Source organism: Triturus cristatus, chromosome 4_1 (genome assembly GCF_964204655.1).
Source record: "Triturus cristatus chromosome 4_1, aTriCri1.1, whole genome shotgun sequence".
Lineage (NCBI taxonomy): Eukaryota > Metazoa > Chordata > Amphibia > Caudata > Salamandridae > Triturus > Triturus cristatus.
Genome location: NC_140585.1, coordinates 388005047 through 388031297, shown reverse-complemented (window position 1 = coordinate 388031297; position 26251 = coordinate 388005047). Strand labels below are relative to the sequence as shown.

The 26251-nt window shown below is 46.3% G+C and overlaps 1 protein-coding gene across 4 annotated transcripts in view; it reads left to right on the top strand.

The window, feature by feature from the left end:
• The window catches only part of PRR5 (proline rich 5), a 559320-nt gene that overhangs the window by 388724 nt on the left and 144345 nt on the right, over nucleotides 1–26251 (top strand). For all 4 annotated transcript variants that reach the window (XM_085652445.1, XM_085652446.1, XM_085652447.1 and 1 more), the window contains one exon: nucleotides 17386–17434. In XM_085652445.1, the coding sequence (XP_085508571.1) occupies nucleotides 17386–17434 (49 nt within the window). The remainder of the gene's footprint in view (nucleotides 1–17385; nucleotides 17435–26251) is intronic.

The following is a 26251-nucleotide window of genomic DNA, read 5'->3' as shown; positions in this document are numbered from 1 at the left end:
CCTGTCTTCCGTTTCTATCCATCCTCCTCTCTTCTTACTCATCTTCTCAATTCCTCTCTTCACTCCTTCTTTTGATTTTCCCTCCTATTCCCATCCATGACTCCTTACCCATTCCTTCTTCTCCTTGCCTCTCTTTTGTGCTTCTTAGCAATTCTCTTCACACCTTCTTGACTTCTCCTCTCCTAAATCTCACTTATCATCCCCCCTTTCTCTTCCCTGTTCTCTCCTCATCAACTTTCTCTTCATCAACTTTCTCCCTGCTGATATTATCCTTCCTGAGTCTCCTCCTTTTCTTTCTTCTTATTTCCTTCCTCATCTCTGTTCTCTTCACCCAGTCCTCTCCTCTACCGTGCACTTTAAGTTCCATGCATCTTTCCTGCGTTAGGCCGTAACAGGTGTAAACATTTCCTGTTGATTGGAAGACATTTTGAGACCTGTTGCAGCTAATACAAGGAATAAATTGGTAGATACAAAGTACAGTGTGTGGTTTAATACTGTATCCACACCCACTCTAGCTAATAAGGAACGCTCAATAGTCAAATTCAAATTAGTCTTTAGTCAATATTTTTCAATCATAAAAGACACAAATACAATACATGCAATGTCATAAATTAGCATTAAAAATTTAAAATTTGAATTCCTTATTAGAAAAATATCATTAAAAAAGGAATTTTCCGTTTAAAAATGTACGGTTCTATATAAAAGTTAATATCATTAAGTGATGGTAAACAAGTAATCACTAGGATTGTTATATCCTTAGAAATTAAGATTTTAAAAAACACCAGTATAGAGAACAAGTTGTTCATGGAGATACAATACACAGGAGACACCACACTATATATGTATAACAACTAATTATTGTGGAGTGGTAGCTGCTGTAGTCTCCAGGCTAATTCTTCTAAGGGCCCAAGTCCAACTCAGAAACTTAGCCATTGCTATAGCTATGTCTTCGCGTGTGTCTGTTTTCAGGATACGCAACGCTGTTTGGCATGATCTTGTGCCAAGATTTAAACAGATCGTCTTGAGCCATTTGTGTCGAGGGCCCTTGTATGCTGGGCACACAAACAGTGTGTGGGCTATGGGCTCTTCCATCTTTAAGCACGTAGGGCATTTGGTGTCTAAGTCATTATGCCATTTTGAGGTAAAAGATTTTATAGGGAGGGTACCGACTCTAAATTGATGATATAGTTTCCTGTCGCAGGGACTTGCGATAAAATCACAATATGCTTCAGGCCTGAATTCATACTTATGTTCTAAAAAAATGCCTGTCAGGGAAGCACTGCTCACCAGTAACATGGACTTGAGATTCACCATGTCCCTATATAATGCTTTAAAATCATTTTTAGATGGGAACAAGTTACCTACTGGGTCCTCCCACAAATGGCTGAACCCCATATCAAATAATGTGCCCTTGATCTTTTGCAGGCACTTAATTTTTGATGGCATGTCTGCTTTTCTAATATGCCTCACTTCATTTGCATATGGTAATAACTCCGGAGCTGTCGCTGGGATGGAGCGTTCATCACCCAATGAACTCGCGTTGGATTGGATGAATTCGCTTGACATATTCACTGTCTCGGTGATATTCTCCACCATAGTAACAACTGGATTGGTAACTGTAATGGAATTCTTCCTTGAGGATAGTGGTTTCTTTGCAGGTATTTTGATGGATTTAACAGCAGCGAGATTGCTTGACTCAAGCAAGGACTGAGTTTTTCCGATGAATGATGGCATTGGTGACGACTTGATTTGAACTATTAGGCCCTCAAGAACACAAAAATTAGACTTAACCTGTAGTTCAAAGTTATTTAGTCTTTCTTCGATCTGGCTCAGTCTATGAGTAATAGGATTAAGGGATGTGAGGAGAAGGTTTTCCAGTCGCATCCACATGGCCTTGTCTACTTCAGGACACGAGGCGCCTGTTGTATCAAAATTCAGAGCTCCAGCATTAACAAAGGCTCTATCTACTGTAGTAGGTAAATCTATTGTAACACCTCCGCCACTTTTGTTTGTCCTGGCCGATTTTGCAGTTTTTGGTCTCTGTGGGCCCCCTCCCCTCTTCCTCTTTACTAGGGGGTCTGAAATCGTGCCCGGACGTGTGGTTTTTATTAGGGGCATAGACCTTGTGGAGATTCGTTGAGTTGGGCAAGTTACAACAGGCTCTGGCTCGGTCTCACCAGATATCTGTGTGATTGGTACTTCCGAGCTCCCATTTAAAGTCTGTAAAAGATCACTCACCCGATCAGTACTATCAGTACTAGGGCAGCGGTCGGGAGTTTCAGCAGATGCCAGGCCACCCAGTGACGATCGTTTAGACAGTAGGGGTTCGAGAGATAGGCGACGCTCTGTGATTGCAATCTCATGTTCAAGGACGGAGGTTGCTCTGGATAAGAATTGATAGAGTGTCCCCACAACGCTTCCACTGGGTAGCACACTTCTGCCCTTCTCCTGTTGCTTATTCATCTTGAAGCACAGATTGATGACAGCTCGAGGCACCCAATAGCTTGTATACTTTAGTAAGGGTAAAATATGAATGTATTAGGAAGACTGACCTTTTAGTTCGCTGAGACGCTCAGAGGGGGGCCCAGCCCAGTCTCCTCCAGTCGCTGACGGGCGTAGACGGGCCCGCCCTTGGCCCGGGCTTGTCACGGCATGCGCGCGTCACATGAAGCGGGTGCCGCGAGTCGTGATGTAGGCTCCCCTGGGCGCTCAGCTGCTGCATCAGCGCATTGGGCAAGACTTCCTGGGACTTGGAGCCCCCACAGTTAGCGGATGACCTCCTCAGTTATCTCACAGGCTCCTTGGACTCCTGAGGTCACTTCCGGGGTGTGGTGGGCAGCGGCATTGTATTAATTTCAAACTGGTATGATCGTAGAGCTGCGCCCGCTTCAGACGTGGACGTCAGTGCCAATGAAGTGCCTCTGGAATCCTCCACGAGCTGGATTACAAGACTGCTGGAGTCCTCCTCGATCTGAGTAGCAAGATCACCTGGTCGAATGAGGGGAGGAGGCAACTCTAGACGCGGGGGGAGGATATGCAAGCTGCTGCTTGCGAGCTTGTGATCCTGAGCAGCACCCACCACGCAGGCTGCACCGTCCTAACGCCGGCCGCCTCCGCGAGTTCAGGCGAAATGGGCACAGATGCCCAACTCCACTGGCTGGTTTCTGCGTGGTCGGGTGGTGAGAAGCATAAGGTATGAGGCCTCGCTGGGCCGATTCAGTCTCCCCTGAGAGTGAGGTATGAAGGACGGCGGGGCTTTCCTGCCCGCTTCGCTCGGCGTCTCACTCGGCTCCTCCATGCTTTGTTGGCAGACATATACTTTAATCTGATGGGGGCAATACGTGTCAGACCAGACCCATAACAAAAATGAGATAAAAAATTTGCAATAGCAAGGAGTGATAAACGTGGGTAGGGTCTTGCTTAATTTGAACCAGTGGTTTCCGGTGCTCGGCATCTGCACTTAATTGTCAAAAAGTACACTTATCACAGTCTGCCATATGGGGAAGCGGTTTGTCTAATTTAGAGACTAGCACCACAACAGTCAGTTTTATTGTATATTGAATTAATAAACAACTAATACATGCCATCCAAGCTATTTTTTATAGCTTTAGAGCCCTGGAATACTCTGAATTATCACACTTATACGAGTGTGATGGTTAGCAGTTGTGTTTTTGTTGTCATTGGCAGCACTGGCAAGGGCAATGGGTGGTGCAAGCTGCAGTGGCCTCCCGAGGTCGGCCAAGGAACTTATATGTTATATGTAAGTGGGAGTGAAGTTAATATTGAAAACTTTTGTCATCAGGTTTTTTATGTATTTTATGTAAAATGTTAATGTTGTTTTTGATAATCTGATAAAATAATAGATAATGCACCTTCGCAGGACCGGGGGTAGTGTTACCCCCAAGGATAAACAAAGTAATGTGCCCTTAACAGAATCACAATTCTCAAATAAACAGACTGCAGAATTAATTAAATATGCCTTCTTGAGCCATGGCACAAGTTAGAAAACATAAAAGTTTAAAAAAAAAAGAATTTAAAGTTCATTACAGACCGCAAAATATCATAAAGCTCCGTCAAAAGCAGCATGGAATCTGGCAAATTATTTTAGGTGCTAAGAATGAGACAGATTTACATGGGTCTGCCCTCTAAATCTCAATAGACTGACTCTGGCTTACCTCCAGAAGGAGCCCTTTTTTATAGGAAATCACACAGTGAAAATCACACTGTCAGCATGAGGCGGGCAAAATGTTAAATAGGCTCAGAGGATCACAATAAAAAATGAATATATTATCACCTAACACATCCCCTAAATGAATATTCAGTTAGTACCCTCTTAACCTAATCTCTTCAGATGTGACAGCACAAATGTAGTAACATGCATAACAATAACTGTAGGAAGTTGGCTCTCTATATAGTGTACTAAAATGAATACACTGTGCAGAGAGTCTAGTTGGTCCCAGATTAGTACTCAGAGGCAAAACTAGAGAGTTCTAACGCTCTATTTGTGGTAGTGTGGGTGAGCAGTTAGGCTTATCAGAGGGTAGTGCTAACCATTTGTTGTTCTCACAGAGGCAATAAATGAGAGACACACTCGAGAATAAATCCGAGACCAATTTGCAAAAGTAACACTGATTTTTTTGTATAATATTAAGACCAAGAATTTCGTTCACAGGTAAGTGCTTTTTTTAGTTATTAATTTTGTAAAGTTCTGAATATCACTCAATGGTGTGCGCAGTTATGCATAATGAAAGTCTATGGAGAAAGAAACCTAAATCCATATTAAATCGTACAGTCTGTTCTAGGCGTTCTCCTTCGAGGTTTGGGTAGGAGCAGCAGGCCAAGGTCCAGTGCTCTACCAGAAGATCGTCTGGAGCATCTTGGATTTGGCAGGGAGCTGAGGTCGTTGGTTGGTAGAGCGCTACAAAGAAGAGGGCCACCTCAAAACAGGCCGTACTAGATGAAGGGGTTTGGCATCCTCCACAAACTGGAGATGCTTTTAAGTTTCCAGCCGTTGGCAAACCATTCCAGCCTGGGAGCTGTAAAGCACCTCTGCCCAGAGCAGGCATTGTTCCCAGCATCTGAGAGCGCAGGCTCTCACCCTATGAGTTGAGAAACACGTCTGGTGGTGTCAGGCTGGCTAAGACCAGTCAGAGACCACACCAGAGTTTAGTAGGTTTTAAGGGGGCACTTCTAACTTGCCGTCTGTGTGCATTTATTATTAAATGCAACACCTGCATCAGTGTGGATTTATTACGACGAGATTCTGGGTACAGTGAAGCCATCCTGGTGCTGGAACTCATAATGACGGGTGTCCAGCCCATGTACTTTCTATGGCTTCCCTGCACACTTACAATGTCAAAGAACAGACACATATGGCCACACATGGGATATAGCGCTCCCTGCCTTCGGACAGTAAGGTCTGCAGTAGGTGTGGCACAATTTGTGCTGCAGCCCTAGTGGACTCTCTTCAGTCCCAATGCCCAGGTACCAGGGGCACCATTTACTAGGGACTTGGTGGAGGTTGCTGAAATTGTGCCAATTGTGGTACCGTTTTTAGAGAACTGGGAACCCTGTTAGCAGGGACCCAGTACACCTCAGTCGAAGTTGCACCAAACACGAGGCAAAAAGCGGGGGCGTACTGCCACAAAAACCCATCTTCCCACAATGGCAAACTTATAGAAAGAAAAGGCCCTCTGATTTACAAACATGAACAGTTACTTTTCAATGGGCTCATTTCAATGCATGCCGAATCAGTGAGAGATGAAAATGGTCACATTTCAAATTCAAGATGGAATCTGCTTAGTTTGTCTTGTCTGGCCAACCTAAAGAAAGCTGGTTTTGTAAAGTTAATTAAAATGCTAACAACCATTACTTAATAATCAGAAATATCTCTGAGCAATTTTGAAACTAAGCCCAGGAAAATATTTAAATTAATATTGTAAATATTTTTCTTATTCTAGCTCTGTATAAACTTACTATCTTAAAGGTTAGCACGTCTGCTTTATGCGGGGTTAGAAGTGTGGTGCTTACATTCAAACAACCTTAATTTCTCAACTAGCTGGAATAGTGCAAATGTGCTGTGGGTTTTTAGCTGGAGACCCACCTCATGACTACTCACCAGTTGGAATGAGGACTGGTAAGGAAGGTTTCTGCCACTTAAGAATAACCTTGGATTTAAAGTGGGCATGTTAGAGTATATAGGGATTGTATTTGATTGATTACTTGATTGCTAAAACTCATTTGAGACTTTTGCTGATGTTGATTAAGACTCCTATTGTCAAGCAGGGTAGTCCTGGCCTTTCCAGCATGTTATGCCAAATCATAAGTTTCAAAACTCAGAACCTTTGTTATATCAGACAAGACATTGCATGTTGAAATGAGGAGTACGTTAAGCGCACCCCACTACTTGGTTTGCTATATTAGAACAATAACTATGAATCATCGAGAGTCTATGACATTACTCGTTCCACTTTTAAGCTGACAGACTAATATAACAAGGAGTGACAAAGGTAAAAGGTCTGGCTTTTATGTGCTTATGCATGCATATAGCACGTGTGCATGCTTCTGTTTGTATACATTAGCATATTAAAGCTATATTCAGATCTGCTAACTCATTCAGGGCCTCCATGTGTCTCAAGATATTCAGTCTTCACACACAGCCACACGGTGATAACCGATATTGCACGGCAGAAGACAAGGTGAGCTAGGAACTCCTGCACTGTGTGGTTTTCAAATCCATGTGCTGAGGCACAGCTCAGCTGATGTTCATAGGTTTTGTAACTTCTTTGGACATCTGCAGCAGGCTCAAACTGTTATTTCTGTGTCTTGGGTGAGTGGAAGAGATTTCTCCCAGGTCATGGTCGGCATAAAGCCACACCTCCTCTCTGACCTTGCCACAGAGGTCTGGTTAGATAGTAAGTAACATGTTCAAAGTTGTACCACCTCTCCAGACCTCACCACCTCCAAGGCCCCCCTTTCTCATGGTAAATATTTTTTCAAAGGTGGCAGCCCTGCTGATTCAACATAGACTTGCCATGTGGAGAAGACATTTCCTACAAGGAATGACATTGAGCTAGTGGACATACTCAACCAGTTTAACCCATCCAAAGTCCACATGATTCTCCACTGTGTGATTTTGGTTGGTAATAGAGTATGACAGCATCTAAATGTGATCAAATTAATTATTGCATTGATTTGCAGTATCATGCACAGCACTTCCTAGCCCCGACAAGCTGCAGAAGCACTTTCAGAGGACAAGTAGCAGGTTAAACAATACATTTTGGTGCAGGAGTGAGAGGTCAGAGAGGTGAAACTTGACTTTGATTGTCTGCCCATCTATCACATTTGGAAAATAGCACTACTGCTTTTACATCAAAGAACATATTGTCAAGAAAACAAAGATGACCTGCTACCATGCTGTCATTGCTGAAGACAGTGAAACCGTTCCTTCCAGTAGGCGACTTCATAACTGTTGTTTCAGCCCTAGTATATTTGCATCTGGATGATGGAAGCATCCTCCTCAATGGCCTCCCGGACTCCACACTGGCCCCCTTAAAGGCATCCTACACACCACAGCATGTTTCAGGGTCTGAAGAAATAGAATCACATCAATCCCATCCCGGTGGAATTCAACTGGCACCCCTTGCCAACCCACACCATCTTCAACACTAGCTGCACCATTAACAAAGCCATCACAACCTGCACTGCTTCCTATTTGGCTGACAAGGGTAACATCTATGGTGGTTCGCGCACATACAGACCTAGTGCAGTTACAGCACAGAGTGAAAAAGCATCAGTCCATGTACAGCAAGCAGGGTAAGCTCATCTTCGGCTACCAGTGACGTTGTAAAGATTTAGTTGCTTTCACCTTCCCATGTACACGGAACGTGCTGCTGTCTCAAGCCTCAACACACCACCACTACAAGGATTACTTATTCCCATTAACAGCAGCAGAAAACGTAACCATCTGCGAAATACCCAGTGGCGCCTGCTAAGGAACAGGTGTTGGGGGGTTGAAAAAACCCCGAAAAAAATAGTCACCTGGTTATGCCTGCCACCTCTCCTCCGTCCTCTTCTCTTTCTCCTGACTCCTGGAAGCTCCCAGGCTACCCTTAGCATGACATGACAGCAGTGTTGTGATTGGTCTGAGCATCCGGTTTGGGAACCTTGGGACAGTTCTCCACCCAGATGTGCAACACAGCCCGGTGGAGAAATAAGTGTGCATTACGGTTCGGCCGGCCAAGTATGGACGGCTAAAGGGTCAAGCGCACTTAGTAGTGCCCATACCACTCCTCCTCCTGTGACAAAGCCCAGCCCCACCCTGCCCCAACCTGGCTTCGTGCAGATAATGTAAATGATAATAACAATGTGTTATTATCATTTAGTTGTTCCTTGCTGCACTGCTCTGAGAGTAGTGGGGCGACTCTCCTCTCTGCCTTAGCGAAGGAGCTGCCACTGGAAATACCATGGATGCGTTTGAAAGCATGACTGGACGGTGCTCCCCAAAGTCATCCAATGGTTCACGAGCATATAAGGCAACATCTAGGAATGGCTACAGAGATTAAAAGGGGAAAACTCGGGTTGTATAATTTCCTCAAACTTTTATTAGTGCGTAAAACGTTTTAGGAAAGAAAAAGCAGCAGTTTTTGCTTAACAAATCTAGTTTCCCACGTTAATTTGACGTTTTTGCATGTATGGAAGAGGGCCGACCTAAAGCCCCTCGGTTTATGTTATGTGCCTTATGTTGTGTTATGTGTTACCAGATAGTTAAAGATGTCTGTAGAGAGACATAAAAATTAAGGGTATCTAAAAATCAATTAAGTCTCAGATAGTCTCACTTTTCAAGAAGATTACTGCTTATGTAAGAGAAAGTTTTAATAGAGCATATGGGTGTCTTTAATGTATACATGAACTCTTTGGTCAATAAACTCGTGTGTTAATTACTCTTGCCCTTGAACATGTGCCAACATTCTTTTAGATCCATTTTTCTAATAAAATATTCCTTTTTATTGAACTCTTTATCTAGACCGATTGATTTGGGTTTCTCTTTAAGTAACAGTAGTAGGCCGGGGCCCATATGTATGAAATGGCTGCAATAAAAAATTCGTCTGATTGTAATATGGCTTTCATTCAAACAATGAATAGTGCAGCTAGAGAAGCTCTTGACATTTTACAGTATGCAATGGTGGCTACATTATGAGCCTGTGAATGTTGCAAAGGAAAGAGACTTGCAGGGCATAGATTGTTGCTTCAGACCAGCCGTTCATAACCATAGGTCTGTGGACTCCTAAGGGCCCGTAATGCCTTCTTAGGGGGGTCTGCGACTGTTTAGAAAGTTAAATAATATTATCAGATTAATAAATTATTTGTGCATGAAAAGTAAAATGTTAAAGTTCTAATGCTTTGTAAATTTGAAGGAAATTGAAGGCTAGAAATCAAGTTGGTATCTTTTGCTTGATTCGTGGGGGCAGCCCAAGTCCAGCAAACAGTAGAATGGACGAGTCGTGCCTCATTTGAAGCACTAATTTGCACCAACAAAAACAGAGCATGCACTAAAAGCAAACGAGCATTTGCAATGTAATAGGGCTCGCATTTACGTTCGACCTATTGCATTGTATCACGGACAACGGGGGGAGCACAGACATCAGGAGTGCGGGAGGGGGGAAGAAGGGGAGAAGGGGGCGAGAAGGCACAGACAAAGTAGTGCTCACAGTCCAAATAAGACGTACCGTACTGTGTAACACTCGAAGTAAAGGGGCCAGTAGCCATGGGAGGGTACAAATGACGACATGGCCATAATAAAGAGGGTCTAACAAGCCTCATAATCAATCAGACTGCAGCATTTACGAAATACAATGACACGAGCCAATTAAAAACATGGGCGGAGAGTGGACGGAGCTTCCACTCCATAATCCATTACTGCATGCCTCGCAAAGCGAGCTGCGTATGCCCGCTGCCGCTAGAGGCTCGACCTAAAAAGACTAAGTAATATTCTTGAGTCTAGGCCAACAGTTTGTCTTTCAGGAATAAGAGTAAATTTTGAAACACTTCAACCTCTCCTTAAAATGTATATTTTTTTGTTTGTGAATTAAAAAAAATCTTTCATAACTTGTGTATTTGTTTAATGTATAGTTGTTTCTTTAGGAGTGAAGGGCTGCTGTCCTTGGCAGTCCTCCTGCACGGCTTTGACAGCTGACTAACAGAATGTGCTGTTTTTATATTTAATCTATGGTTTGTTCGTCACACACAGATAATTCTTACAAATTTATTTCAGGAGACAACGTTTTGAACTTTAAGTGTGATTCACGGTATTCAGTAAATGATCTTGCCATTTTTCATAGGTTTTCTGCACACGTAGTTGACATAAACCCATCTATGTCCCTTGTGGTTAACCATTAAGTCAGACGTTTGAGTCCTGGTTGGACCACCCAGCCTTTCATCTTTAAGAGGTAGATGAAACAGCCCGATGACTTGACAATAAACATTTGTCATTAGGACTAATGAGCCGCTATAGTGGTGGACAAGGTCTTATCAAGACAGATTTTTATTTGATATATATTTTCCCTAATACTAGTCACTACTGTAACCCTCCCTATCTGAAAGAAACACGTTAGTTAGATTCCTCACCTTAGAATATCCCCAGGCGTCAGACTGGATCCGGAAGATTTTTCGTCAGCAATACCCCTTGCGCGTCGCTAGGCGTCGTCTGCGGCTCCGCGTCCGTCGTCGGCGTCGTGCGCCGGAATGACGTCGTCGGAGTACTTAGACGCCGCCCTCGCGCGCTGACGTCAGTTCTTCTTTTTTCCGCACCAGTAAGCGCAGATCTGGGAGAGCTACCCCTTTAGTCAATTTTTGACTAACTTTTTGATCCTTTTTGATCCTGTCTATCGACACCGGTGCCGGTAGGATGCCTGGGTTTAAAGCCTGTACGGACTGTAGCCGATTGATGTCGGTTACGGACCATCACCGCCGGTGCCTGTACTGTTTGGGCCTCGACCACGACGCGAAGTCGTGCTCGGACTGTAAGGCCCTGACCTCGAAGGCTAGACGGGAGCGGTCCCGTAAGCTTCTCGAGATTCGCCACTCGGCTCCGCGCGCCTCTCGATCCCGGTCCAGGAGGAGGTCCAAGGATCGGTCGCAGAGCCGCAGCCGACGTCACCATCGGTCGTCGGGATCAAAGTCTTCGGGTAAGTCGAAGCATTCCAAGAAGTCCAAGAGACGACATCGCTCTTCGGACTCCCCTCGCCGGTCGCGCGACTCGGTCGAGGGTCAGGGTGGTTCCACCCCCGCGGCTCCGGTGGAGCCGCAGGCGCCGCGTCCGTCCCCATACCCTCCGGTCCCTGGGACTAACGCGACGCCGGCAGAAGTCAGTGCCTTCCTCTCGGCCATGAGGAACCTGGCTCGGCCGTCGGCGCCCGCTGGTGCGCCTTCGGGCCCCGCGGACCCGACTGGGCTGCCTTGCCAGCCGGCGGCTCCGGCCCCGGCGCCGTTGACGGCTCCGGCCTCGACGCCGCAAGCGCCCGAGGGACCCGTTCTCGAGTCCCCGTCGACGCCGGTCAACCTTGTCACTCCTCCACCGGCGTCGACTCCGGTTCCACCCCCGACGCCGACGTCGACTCCGCTCGACGCCGTGCCCCAGTTTAGTCCCGGTCCGGGCCCGGCGCCGGTCCGGCGTCGATGGACGCCGAGATCGACGCCGCTAGAGACACATTTTGTCTACCGCCCGGCTCCGTTACTTTCTCCTCTACACCAGGAGTCGGATGATGGGGACTACTGGGAGGGATCCGAGGATCCTATGGCCCATCAGACCCAACTGTCCCAGGACTGGGCAGATGAACTGGGGGAGGCCAGTGGTCTGGATACCTCACCAGACACTGGATTCATCTCTCCTCCGACTGTGGCTTCGGAGGAGGGTGCTGCTTTCTCCGTGGTGCTGCGCAAGGCGGCCGCAGCCCTTGGGCTCGAGCTACCTGCCGTGGCTGTGAGGACGAACGTCCTCACTGAGGTGCTTCAATCTGCAGCAAGCTCCACTGAGCCTCTGCTGCCGTTCAATGAAGCCCTCACTGACGTTCTCCAGGGCACCTGGTCCAAGCCCTCCACAGTTCCTCCTGTGGACAGGAACGTTGCCAGGCGCCACCGCCCTGCTCCGGGCGACCCCAGTTTTCTGTCCCAACACCCTACCCCTGAGAGCCTGGTTATCCAGGCCTCCACCTCCCAATCCTCTTTCCCGACCGCCCCGCCGGACCGGGATTCCAAGAGACTGGAGCAGTTTGGCAAGAAACTGTTCTCATCCCTTAGTTTGGGCCTGCGGTCTTTGAACACCGCTTGTCTCTTGGACCGTTATTCCCACTCTCTGTGGGATGCGGTGGAGGACACGACTTACCCAGGCTCTGGCCGATGGGAGGGATGCCGCGCGACATGCCATACGTTGTGGGCTTGACACCACGGACTCGCTGGGTAGGGCCATTTCCACCACTGTGGCGCTTCGACGTCACGCCTGGCTGCGGTCCACGTCGTTTTCCGGCGATGTCCAGAGCACTCTCATGGACATGCCGTTTGATGGCACTCGCCTGTTTGGCGAGAAGGCGGACAGTGCGCTGAACCGCTTTAAGGACTCCCGGGCTACTGCCAAGTCCTTGGGCCTCTCGGCCCCGTGGTCGCAATCTTCCGCTTTTCGCCCCTTTCGTGGCCAAGGAAGGGGTGCCTCCTCACGTGTGCCTAGCCACCAGCCGCAGAACCAACCTGCGCGCGGACGTGGTTTCCGCCGAGGCGGATCTGGAGGACGACGAGGTCAGCCCACATCCACCCCGGCAGCATCCGCCTCAAAGCCTTCCTAGTCCGAGCTTTCAGGCCCATTCCACGCCAGTGGGCGGCAGAGTTCGCCATCACCTGCTCCACTGGCGGTCCATCACATCGGACAGGTGGGTGCTGCAAATCGTCCGAAGGGGCTACTCCCTCCCCTTCGAGACGACCCCTCCAGCCATGCCACCGCAGCACCACCGTATCTCGGGGGATCATTTGCATTTTCTCCACGAGGAGGTTTCCGCCCTCTTGGCCAAGGGGGCCGTCGAGCGCGTTCCGAGCCCAGAAGTAGGTCATGGTTGTTATTCCCACTACTTTCTGGTTCCCAAGAAGGGCAAAGGGGGCCTCCGCCCTATCTTGGACCTTCGGAACGTCAATGCCTTCCTCCGGAAGGAAAGGTTCAAGATGTTGACTTTGGCTCAGGTTCTAGCTGCCCTAGACCCCGGAGACTGGATGGTAGCGTTGGACTTGCAGGACGCTTATTTCCACATCCCCGTCCTGCCGGCCCACCGGCGTTACCTGCGGTTCACGGTGGGCCAAGAGCACTTTCAGTTTACCGTGCTCCCCTTCGGCCTCACCAGTGCCCCTCGGGTGTTCACGAAAGTGATGGCGGTGGTCGCAGCTCATCTGCGCAGATCAGGGGTTCCAGTCTTCCCCTATCTCGACGACTGGTTGTTGAAGGCGGGCTCGCCCCAGGCAGTCGTCTCCCACCTCCAGACTACGGCGGATCGCATTTGCTGGGGTTTTCCATCAACGTGCCGAAGTCACACCTGAGTCCCTCTCAGAAGCTCCTCTTCATCGGAGCGGTTCTCGATTCGGCGCAGTTCCGGGTCTATCCACCGGAACAGCGGGTCCGGGATATACAGGCCCTGATTCCCATCTTTCGGCCTCTATCCTGGGTTTCGGTCAGGCTAGTGTTGCGGCTTCTGGGGCTGATGGCCTCCTGCATCCTACTAGTGCATCACGCCAGGCGGCGCATGCGGGCTCTGCAGTGGGACCTGAAGTTTCAGTGGGCCCAGCATCACGGCAACCTGTCCGACCATGTCTTGATCTCGGAGGGCACTGCACAGCAGTTGCAGTGGTGGCTCACGGACCGCGATTGGGTCATGGGCAGGAGCCTCTCCCTTCCCCAACCGGAGCATGTCGTAGTGACGGGTGCGTCCCTCCTGGGATGGGGTGGCCATATGGGAGAGGCGGAGATCAGAGGCCTCTGGTCTCCGGCGGAGTCTCGTCTCCACATCAACCTGTTGGAGTTGAGGGCGATCCGACTTCCACTGAAAGCCTTCCTTCCCTCTGTCAGGGGCAGTGTCGTGCAGGTGTTCACGGACAACACCACCGCCATGTGGTATTGCAACAAACAGGGCGGGGTGGGGTCGTGGACCCTTTGTCAGGAGGCTCTGCGCCTCTGGACGTGGCTGGAACACCAGGGCGTCACCCTAGTGGTTCAACATCTGGCGGGCTCTCTGAACGCCAGAGCGGACGAACTCAGCCGCCGGTGCATGATGGATCACGAATGGCGTCTGAACTCCGAAGTGGCGCAAGGTCTCTTTCAGCAGTGGGGAGAGCCTTGGTTAGATCTATTCGCCACCGAAGAGAACGCGCAATGTCAGCAGTTCTGCGCGTTGGAATTTCCAAGGCGGCACTCGCTCGGCGACGCTTTTCGTCACGAGTGGAGTTGCGGTCTGTTGTACGCCTTTCCGCCTATACCACTTCTGCCCAGAGTGCTGAAGAAGATCAGGCACGACCGGGCCCAAGTCATCTTGGTGGCTCCGGATTGGGCACGAAGATACTGGTATCCCGAGCTACTCAGTATGTTGACCGATCCCCCGATACGTCTGCCCCTTCGGGAGGATCTTCTGTCGCAGCAGCAGGGGACGGTCCTCCACCCGAACCTGTCCAGCCTCCACCTCCATGCGTGGAGATTGAGCGGCGGCAGTTGTTGCCATTCGACTTGCCTCCTGAAGTCTGTGATATCATTCTGGCAGCCAGGCGTCCCTCCACAAAGACGGTATACGCCTGCCGGTGGAACAAATTTGTGGCATGGTGCACGGCAAAGGCTGTGGATCCCCTTTCCGCCCCTCTTTCTGAGGTTCTCCTCTTTCTTCTTTCTCGGGCCCGGCAGGGCTCTGCCCTGGGCACCCTGAAAGGTTATCTTGCTGCCATCTCTGCCTTCTTGCGGCTTCCTGATCAGCCTTCTCTTTTCAAGTCCCCTGTGGTTACACGCTTTCTAAAAGGCATTACTCACACGTTCCCTCCTGTCCCTTTTGTAATGCCTCAGTGGGACTTGAATCTGGTCTTGACATTCCTGATGTGCGCTCCCTTCGAGCCTCTTCACAATTGTCCTCTTCGTCTTCTGACTCTTAAGACTGCTTTTCTGGTAGCCATCACCTCTGCTAGACGGGTGAGTGAGCTCCAGGCTTTATCTTCAAAGCCTCCTTTTCTGTCTGTTCATCCGGACAAGGTTGTCCTTCGGCCTCGTCCCTCCTTTCTTCCGAAAGTGGTGACTCCATTTCATCTTGGGCAGTCTGTCACCTTGCCCACCTTCTTTCCGCCTCCGCATCCTTCCAAAGAGGAAGAGAGGCTCCACCGTCTGGACCCAAAACGTGCGCTCTCCTTTTATTTGGACCGCACAAAGCAGTTCCGGGTGGACGACCAACTTTTTGTTGGATACGTGGGTGCTAAGAAGGGGAAAGCTGTGCACAAACGGACCATCTCTCGGTGGGTCGTTTTGTGCATCAAAATTTGTTACTCTTTGGCAAAAAAGGACCCTCCTGTTGGGCTGCGCGCCCATTCTACTCGGGCCACAGCGGCTACTACTGCCTTGGGACGGGGAGTCCCTTTGCAGGACATCTGTCAGGCGGCGACGTGGGCTTCGCTACACACGTTTGCCAGGCATTATTGCCTTGACAGCCAAGTCCGGAGGGATGGCTTCTTTGGCCGTTCTGTCCTCCAGGACTTTCTGGTGTGATCTTGGTTCAAAGACCCACCACCGGGGATGGTATTGCTTGGGTATCTATTCTAAGGTGAGGAATCTAACTAACGTGTTTCTTTCAGATGAACAAGTTACTTCCCTTCGGTAACGATGTATCTGTAAGAAACATTAGTTAGTTAGATTCCTCACCGACCCACCCATCCTCCCCGTTCTGCGAACTGACATCTAGGGTTAAGGTTATCCTTTTCAGGCCCCTAGATTTTATTTTTGGCACCAGTGTCGTTCTTTGCATGGCTCTGCGTTCCTGGCGCGGAAGGCTATGTACAAGAACTGACGTCAGCGCGCGAGGGCGGCGTCTAAGTACTCTGACGACGTCATTCCGGCGCACGACGCCGACGACGGACGCGGAGCCGCAGACGACGCCTAGCGACGCGCAAGGGGTATTGCTGACGAAAAATCTTCCGGATCCAGTCTGACGCCTGGGGATATTCTAAGGTGAGGAATCTAACTAACTAATGTTTCTTACAGATACATCGTTACCGAAGGTAAGTAACTTGTTCTCCCATTCCATTCCATTCCATTGAATACATAGCGGTGATCCATTCTGCACTGCAGGCCATGCGGAGCAGACAGGACAAGACCAATATTGTAGGATTGTGTTTTCAAATGAAAGTGGAAGATAAGGAGATTCAAAAGAGCACGGAGTTTGTCAGCTGTCACATTTTCAGAAAGTCAATATTTTTCTAAACGTACATCTTGAAGAACTGAGTGCAGAGAAATTTCACCAACAGGCTTCCCAGTATTTGGAATCCTGGACCCCAAAGGGCCCTCTTTTGTTGGTGGGAGCCAATGGAAATGTCGCTCAGCCGAGGACGACCTGTGTTGAAAGAGCACAAGGACCTTTATTTACTGTGCTCGACTCCTCTCGGTTCACTTTATTGTGAGCCGCTGACATGGTGTTGTCTCCAAACCTACCTTCTGGTTCTAGGGAGGGAGGCGCGTGCAGGATGCCCGAGTGTTTGCTTTTAAGATCTCTTACGCTAGATCTAGTTAATGCAGTGGATTCCAAAGGAATAACCCGCAGTTGTGTGGCCGTCTTACCCCTGCCATGCAAAACTGGGTCTGGGAAGTATCCTGCTATGTAGGGTGCCTCGGAGTGACCTTATGATCTGGGGCGTCGCTTGGTCAGTAAGATTGGGGGGTGTGATTTCAGATTTTCCAACAATCCTGCTGACCTATGTTAAAATGCACCAGACGTCAAGCAGGGCACATGAGAGGGGCTAAAGGGGCAGATGAAAGGGAGACAAATGTGGATTGGAAGGGGTATTTAGTAAGAGAAAAACCAATATTTTGTCAAATAACCAACATTTTTGAAAACTTTCATGACAGAGAGGGAGACTGTGTGTGCTCGTTTTTGGCTGTTTATATAAAAATTCCTTGTGTAATCAACAGGAACTGTACCCAACTATTTTCTAGAAAATGCATTTATTAGAGGGGTGTAACACCCAAAACGCTCCCCTGCTTATGATTCTGTGTATGTATAAAAATAACCTAACTTTTCAGCATGTTAAAATGTATGCTTCTAAACATGAAGCAGGTTTTCATTATTCCTTTGTCATAATTACTTAATATGCCCTCTTTTTTACTCACAGGCAATTATTAAAAACGGAACTGGGCTCGTTTTTTACCGAATACCTGCAGGTAAGTGTGATATTTTAATTATCTCCATCACTTGAAGTTTAATTGTATTTATTGTGTTCTGGTACGGATCCAGGGCGTGCTGCTGAAACGACTCCAGAGCATGTGCTTCACAGCTGTAGTCTTAGTCCACTGTCTGCCTCGGATGATAGAGGATTATTTATTCATTGAGTTATTACAGGGATCTTGTGCCACGTCGATACCTTCCAGTACCTTATGGCCAGATGTACAAACGTTAGGAATGTCCAAATAGCGACTTCTAGTATTGAACGACCTAATGAATATTAATGAGGTAGGTCATAGTTCGCGACCTATTAAGAATCACCGGCATCACAGGGATGGGAGCCTGCTTGGGTCAGCAGACCAACGTGTCTGTGATTGCTTTTTAATAAAGCAGTCTTTTTTGCTTTTAAAGGCAGCCTATTTTCCATAAGAGATAATGGGATTCGTTTGAAAAAGGAAAATGAAAGGTTTGTTTCATTTTTTAAAAGCAGGCTGTTCTTAAAAAAAAATATATTTTTAACATTCTCAAAGGGGAAGGAGTTTTGAGGGGGACCCCTTCCTATTTGCAAATTAGTTGCCTCCACATTTAATCACGTGGTAAAGTATTACTGTTTTACAACCGAAATTCGGTCGCAAAACAGTAATACATCCCATACTGATTTGTTATCTGGAAGGAATACCTTTGTGGGAGTGAACCCCAATTATCATCTGAACCCCAAACACCCTGAATTTTACCTTTTCTATTAAGGTTCCAAATCTTTAGTTGATCTTGCGGTAGGAAACTATACTCCTCATCAGAGAAACTCACATTTTAGCAGAGCTAGATCAGAGTAAATATGAAGACATTAATAGCTCAGTTCTAGATAGATCGGAACCAAGGCAAAAAATGTTTTTTTTCAGGAATATTAATACATCTACTGCAGAGAAAAATGCATGAATCCCCAGGAAGGTTCAAATACAGAATATAAAGCCATAAAATGTAGTAAAAAATCCTAGTTGAATAAATCATTGCAAAACCTCCAAGTCAAACTCATGAAGAGTACTGAAATCTAATAATAAAAGGACAAAGTCTCAGGAATAATGAAAAGTCCCTAACCCAGGAAATATCAGCCCAAAAAAGCCAACAGATTCTCTAGTCCCGAGAGCTTTTAAACACAATTCACATAAGCTATTAATAGCTTCTTCAAATTCAGCATGATATTATCATGGTACGGGTCAGCCCCTGGACACCTAGCCTGCCACTTGCCTTTGGCCTCCAGTTCCTGCTTGTTCCACCCTGATCCAGCGACACCGCTGCTGCCCGCTTTTTCCCACCCTGGTTTTCCCGCTCACGGTTCTGCCGACAGAAGCCCTGCCCACCCCAGAACCTACTTAATGCAGGCCCCAGCGCGACCCATCAGTAGGCACCTGGACACCTAGCCTGCCACATGCCTGTGGCCTCCAGTTCTTGCTTGTTCAAGCCTGATACAGTGACACTGCCGCTGCTCGGGTCATTCCCCCTGGGGTTTCCCTGTAACCATTGTTTTAGCCAACAGAAGCAATGCCTACTTAATGCAGGCTGCAGCACAACCATGCCACTGGCAGCCTGTCTGCACCCGTCCATGCCTGGACCACGCCCAACGCCACAACCTCGGTCTCTATCATCCCATGTAGATGCACCATCACCAAGCTCTACACCCTTGACAAACACTGCCACCGCACTGACCGACACTCCATGGTAGGGCCTTCAACCTGCACCCACTGCCACTTCACCTGCCACAGCACACACACCAGTGCCCGAGCAGTCCCACCTCGAACTCACCATAGTCACCACCTGAACAAAAACACAAACTTGCATGCACCCTACTCAGCACACGCTCACTATGCAAACACACCACTGAGATTTGTGACCTCATCTCCACCCTCACACCTGACGTCCTCTTCCTCACTGAGATCTGGCTCAACCCCACTTCAGTGCCTGATATCGCCACCACAATACTCAAAGGATGCAAGACCACCCACCACGACTGCATCAACAAGCCTGACGGAGGGATTGCCATCATACACAAGGACTCCATCAAATGCAGCACCACAGATGACAAAATCACCTCAGCCATGGAACACCTTGACTTCGGACTCAAAACAGAAGGTAAAACCACCATTAGGAGCACCCTTGCCTTTCTTCCTCCAGGACCACTTTCAGCCTTCTGCAACGTCATCGCAGTTTTATCACCCACCTCGCCATAGACTCCAACATCTCATTTTCCTCCGCGACCTCAACTTCCATCTCGACAACCACAATGACATCAACACTACCAACCTCTTGCACAGTGTGAACAACATCAGACTCCTCTAACTCGTTCATGACTCCAAGCACACCGCAGGTCACATGCTAGACTCCATCTTCATCTCTAGCAACCGCATCTGGTACAGCCACACCACAGAACTCACCTGGATCGGCCACTCCATCGTCCAATTCAACATCACCAGCTCCCGCACCTCTGCCCAATTACCCCCACGGCAGCTGGAGCAAACTCTTAAAGGAGACATAGATCAACACCTTCAACACCACTCGCCCCATCTCTTCCAAAAACCTAGACCAGAACGTCAGAAACTTAAACAATTGGATCAACAACTGCGCCAATCGTGTTGTTCCCATCAGCAGCACCACCCATAGAAGGTCCACCAAGCAGGTGTTATCTGGTACACTGAAGACCTCAGAACTGCTAAACGACACTGTAAACACCAGCAAGTCTCGACAGACAAGACCCCCTACAAGACAGCCCTCAACCTCTACCGCTGACAGTTGAGAGATTCGAAGGCAAAGGCCTTAGCCTCACACATCGAATCAAGATGAGACGACAGCAAAGAGCTCTTCAAAATCGTCAAAGAATTCCCCAACCCCTCAGCTGCAACAAACAACATAACCCTGTCACAGGAGCTCTGTGACAACCTTGCAAGTTTCTTCCACAACAAAATCGCCAACTTCTGCAGAAACTTCAAACCCCAGCGCAAGACAACCGACTTGCTAAAGCAACACCATGACCCCGCCACCACCACAGACACCTTACTAACCGAATGGAGCTAGCTCGCCCTGAGGACACCCCCACCATCATGAACTCTGTTCACTCAGGGGCCCTCATCACATCTTCAATCTAGGCAAAGTCGGAATCAGCCACATACTCACTACCTTGTTCAACACCTCAATTGTCATGGCCACCGTACCCGAGGACTGGAAACATGCAGAAGTCAACGCCGTACTAATGAAACCATTGGCAGACACCACCGTACTCAACAACTACAGAGCTATCTCCCTGCTCCAGTTTCCGGCCAAAGTATTAGTAAAAGTTATCAATCAACAGCTCTCCTCATATCTGGAACGGAATCTTCCACTCGCCTCCTCCCAATCTGGATTCTGCAGCAACCACAGCACCGAAACACCCTCATCATGGCTATGACAACTTCCGAGCCCTACTTGTCCAAGGGGAGACTGCGGTTCTGATCCTCCTAGACCTCTCTGCAACCTTCAATACGGTTTCCCTCTACACACTCCTCACAACGCTGCAAATCATAGGCATCCAAGGAGCCGCTTTCAGATAGATCGCCTCCCTCCTCATCGGAAGAATGCGAAATGTCCGCTTCCCCCCCCCTCCCCCCCCCTCCCCCCCCTCCCCCCTCCCTTCACCTCTGAAGCCAAGGATATCATCTGTGAAGTACCCCAAGGATCCTTGCTCAGCCCCAACCTCTTCAACATTTGTATGGCCAGCATCACCAAAACACCTCGACTAAACATCCTATCCTACGTTGACGACACCCAGCTCATCCTCTTCCAGGACACCACCAAGACTAACTTCCACAACTGCATGACAGACATTGCCAAGTAGATGAAGGACAATTGCCTGAAGTGCAACACAGATAAAACCGAGGAACTGATTTCCTGACACAAAAGCTCCACATGGGACGCATTCTGGCAGCTCTCAGAAGTCAGACCTACTCCTACCTCCACTAACCATGCTGGGAACCTAGGCATCATTCTGGACAAACTAACCATGATGACTCAGATCAACTCCATCTCCTCCTCCTGATTCTTCATCTTCCATATGTTTCATAACCTATTCAAATGGCTACCCCAAAGCTCAAGACGCACAATTACCCAGTCCCTCCTCTCCAGCCGGCTGGAGTAAGGCAACGCTCGATGCAGGGATCGCAGCTCACCTCTTCCGACGACTACAGACCATACAGAACACTGCAGCCAGACTCATTCTGTTTCTTCCTAGACGAACCCACATCGCCCCCTACCTCAGGGAACTTAACCAGCTCCCTGTACAGAAAAAATGCCAGTTCAAGCTCCTGAACCATGCATACAAGGCCCTACACAACTATGGACTCGCCTACTTGAACCATCGCCTGAACTTCCATCAGCCAGCCAGACACCTCGGCTCCATGTTCCTTTCTCTAACCCTCAGGCCTGCATCCAACGTAGTAGATGGAGAGGTTGCTCCTTCTGCTAACTAGCAGTGTAGACATGGAACAAGCTACAGATTCATCTATGGACCTCCTGATCTCTTCCAGAGTTTCACAATTCCCTGAAGACCTGGCTATTTGGCTAAGCAACTGGATTCTTCTTGCGCCTGGATACCCTCACGGGTGACAAGTAGCGCTCTACAAATCTAATGATTGATTGATTGATTGATTGATGAAGGTTTGCATTGGCAAATCAGAAAAAGCAACATAATACTTAAAAGCTTTATCACTAACCCATTTGTTAGGATAAAATAAATCGTCCACCTTCTACCTGAGATGTACAATACAAAATGAGACGTTTCTCCAGCAACGGCTCATAGAATTAGCATGCCTACAATGGAGCTTCGAACAGAAGTCTCTGAAAACGATACTTTGGTTACACAATGGAAGCTTCATTCACAATACACACTTTCTAACACAATTGTCCATCTTCATATCTTTAACGTTTTTCACTTGGTGTTTCGCAGAAACAAATGGTGAGATGACCTGCAGTGGACACTGATTAGGAGGGGGAATGAGCAGGAGCATGATGAGTAAAAACACCAGAACTGCATTCATTTTTAAACTAAAGTCTCACACAAAAATGTGGCATAACTTCTTCACAATGTTAATTACAGTCATGTGTGACATAGCACATTTGTTTCATGTGCAATTTAATTAGTTCATTGGTTATGACTATGTATCATTTAATATTCAAAAATTATTTTTACACAATATTTATACATTTGCACATTTTCTAAAAAAAAAAAAAAACAACTACAAATGTTCCCCTCTGATTATTTCTAAATAATCACTAAAACCAAATTACTAAGTATATTATTCCTAAATAATCACTAAAACCAAATTACTAAGTATATTATTCAACCATTAATCTTTAAAGTCTTCATCTTCTTGGTTAATCAAACATTTTTCTTCATCCCTTTCAGCTTTGGGAACACTATAGCTTTGTAGTAATCTAGCTCGAAATCCATTGATCTTTTTCTTTCCCTTGAAAAAGGATCCATATTACTCTTACTATAATATTTTCTAAACATACCCTCCATTCATTTTAATAAAAGAAATAGAGAATAATCAGTATTATTAATATTCATGTCAAAACAGTTTGCGGTACTCCACTATCAAAATTACTTAGCCACTTACCTACTTTTCCAAAACTACTCCCTATCTGTTTTACCCAAGACCCTACAGTTTCCCATAAGGCTGGCTCCTCTAATTATTTAATCCCATGTCAAATTACTTATGTTAGTAAGAATATGAATGAATCTCTCCACTGTAGTCGGGTATGTATGTTTAGCACTTCTTCGGTTTAATTACCTTACAGACACTGTCCTTTTTTGTTGAGAGAGTCTAATGCAAGATGGTTTAGCATCGCCATTGTTCTTATTGCTAACATTTCTACATTCACTAATTTAAAAAACCCTTGTTGTATCCACAGTCAGTCTATCTACAACCCTAGATAATCACCTAATTTGTACATCATTCATGGCTACTCCCATTGAAGAAATAACCACCCCTAAAATATCCAAGAACACTTTTCCAAAATTTCTTTTCATTCTCTTTAAACTATCTTCCTCTTCCAACACTTCCACATGATATTTTCTAAGTAAAACTAAAGCTAAGTAGCACAACCTACCCGATTTCTTGGCAGATTGAAAAAGCAGTTTTCCACAGCCGTAATAAACACCGCTCATGGTAGGTTCTCCTCCCAACAAAAGCTCTTGCGTGACCTCATACATTTTTTCATAATACTTTCACCAACAAGTTCTACTATTTCCTTTCATAGAAGTACGCCTTACCATATACAGCTCACCTTTCCTCTCTCATTCTAACTTCAACCTTCAATTTAAACATGAAAACCTAAATTATTTCTTCTAAATTAATTCTCTGCTCTTCCAGATTTCTCCTCACTTTTACCTCTTTCGCTATATTCCCTAATAAAATCATTTTCTTCGCTACTTAATAAACATGAATAAACTTCACCCATATTAGTGTCAATTTTGTTTTGAGCAATCTCTCTTAAATACTTAGCATACTTAATTTCCTTATCATCCACACTAATGAATAGAGTCTCCAAGGACACATTAATATCAATCAAATAAGGAGAAATAAACTCATGATAACCAAAGTTGGCTACAAAGTGAATATGATAATTGTAGCTGAAAATAGGTAGCTCTCCGATCTGCTGATGTAGGTTGAAAGGTACATATGTAACGTATTAAGCGTCCTAATTTTAACATATTCTTCAAAAAAGTTGTTATACACAGTAGTCCTATAACAACTATTCAAAAGGATTTCATGTATTGATATTATTTGCTCAGGTTCCTTATGATTAGTCCTAATTGTAACTTCACTAGTTTCCCACAGGAGTCAGTAAGCACAGCAACAGTCCAACTAATGCTAATAATATCCAAGGTAAGAGTACCATCCCTACAATTTTCCCATCTTCATATTAGAGGCATGAAAGAAAGAAAAAAACTTGTGTAAAAAATAAAATAATAATCACTTCTCAGATCTTGTTAAAAAAAAAGGAAAAAACAAATCAAAAAATACAAAAAAATCAGCTTGGTAATCAAAATTGATCAGTGTCTGTATATTTTTCTTTCTTCATCTGTTATATCAGTCTAAATTGATCTGTCTTTCGTACAAATTCCCCTATTTCAGTACTGTGTGATTTTCATAAACATTCAGTATTTCAAAGTCTCTAGTTCACCCTCAGGGTGGTTCTTTTTCAGTTTTGTCTCTAGATCCGATCCTTGCTAAAAACTATTATGGCACTTGTCCGTTTGAAAATAATCATCTTCATCTATATCTTCTTCAGATACTGTAGCTAAGTATACCCACTCTGGTGAAGCATACTTTCGATATGAAACTCTTTCTAGCTGGTCTTTCGGCAACTGGCAATTCACTTTCATCAGATTTCCAGTTCAGTTGTCTCTTTTGATCTTCCTAAGGTTCACAATGTTTTCGTTTGTAAGTTCTCTTCCTGGGAATCTCCTCAATGTTAATTTTTCGCTCTTCTCACTTCTCAGGACTTCAACTTGAACTTGCACTTCATTCTGGTTCTCTTTCATCAGATCTTTTCATAACGAATTTTCTTTTTCCAAGAGGGTTCTCTTCAATTGTGATTTGCATCTGTAACTTGTTCCTGCCTTGGTCGGAGATTTCTTCGTCTTGTTGCCACTCATCCTTTGGTCTTTTGCTTATCAACATCTCATCAGTCTGACCTTTTTATAACTGGACTTTTTATAGTTTCAAGCTCTTCATCTAAACGTTTGCTCACTTGGAACTCTCACCTTCATCTTTCTACTTGATCTTCACCAGTTACAGCAGAATTCCTCCACTCTGGATTCATGCTGCAAACTTACATCTGGCTGTGATCTTGTTCAGCAGACTGTGGCCTTCGACCAACCGCTCTTGCTTCATCCACTGGCTCATCTGCTCTCACTCTGTGTGAGAAGCATGGAACCAATGAGGCAAATCTGCACATTTGACTGTACTGTTGGTCATCAATATCACCTGATATGGTGCCCCTTGTAGTGTTCATCAAGGCCGTTCTTATGAACATATTCCCGAATAAACACTCCGTCACCTACGTTCAGATCATGGCAGGGTGTATCCTTGAAGATTGCAATGACCGCTTTCAGCTGATAGGTTTCACCCCATCAGCCAGACCTTTGCAGTAATCCAGAACAATGTCATCAGTTATTGAAACTAATGCAGCTGTAGGTACATGTACAAGTCTTATTGCTCTGATCATAATCACTTCATGGGGAAGTATGCCTGCCTTTCTGTTTAGAATACTTCTCATATACATCAACACCAATGGAAGTGTTTCAGATCATTTCAATCTTTGTGAAGCACATATCTTTGTCACTTTATTCTTGAGAGTGCCATTAGTTCGCTCCAGTACGCCTGAGGATTGTAGTCAATAGCTACAGTGGAATCTGTGCTTGATTTAAAAGGCTGCACAGATTATCTGTAACACCTCACTCTTGAAGTGTTGCCATGATCCGCGTCAGTAGCAGTCGGGAGTCTGAATTGTGGAATTTAATCCCTCAACAACAAATTGGCAACTGTACGGCTATCTGCTCTCCTGGTGGGTAATGCTTTTACCTATTTGGAGAACAAGCAGACTACCACCAAGATGTACTTCAAACCATTGTATGTGGCATCTCAATGAAGTCTGCTTGTAATCTCATAAATGGACCTTCTGATTTGCCAGTGTGATTCTTAATGGTAAGAATGTTCTTTCCCTGATTATTTAATTGACAAATTAGACAGCGCTCACGTACTCTTTAAGCAACATGTTGGATC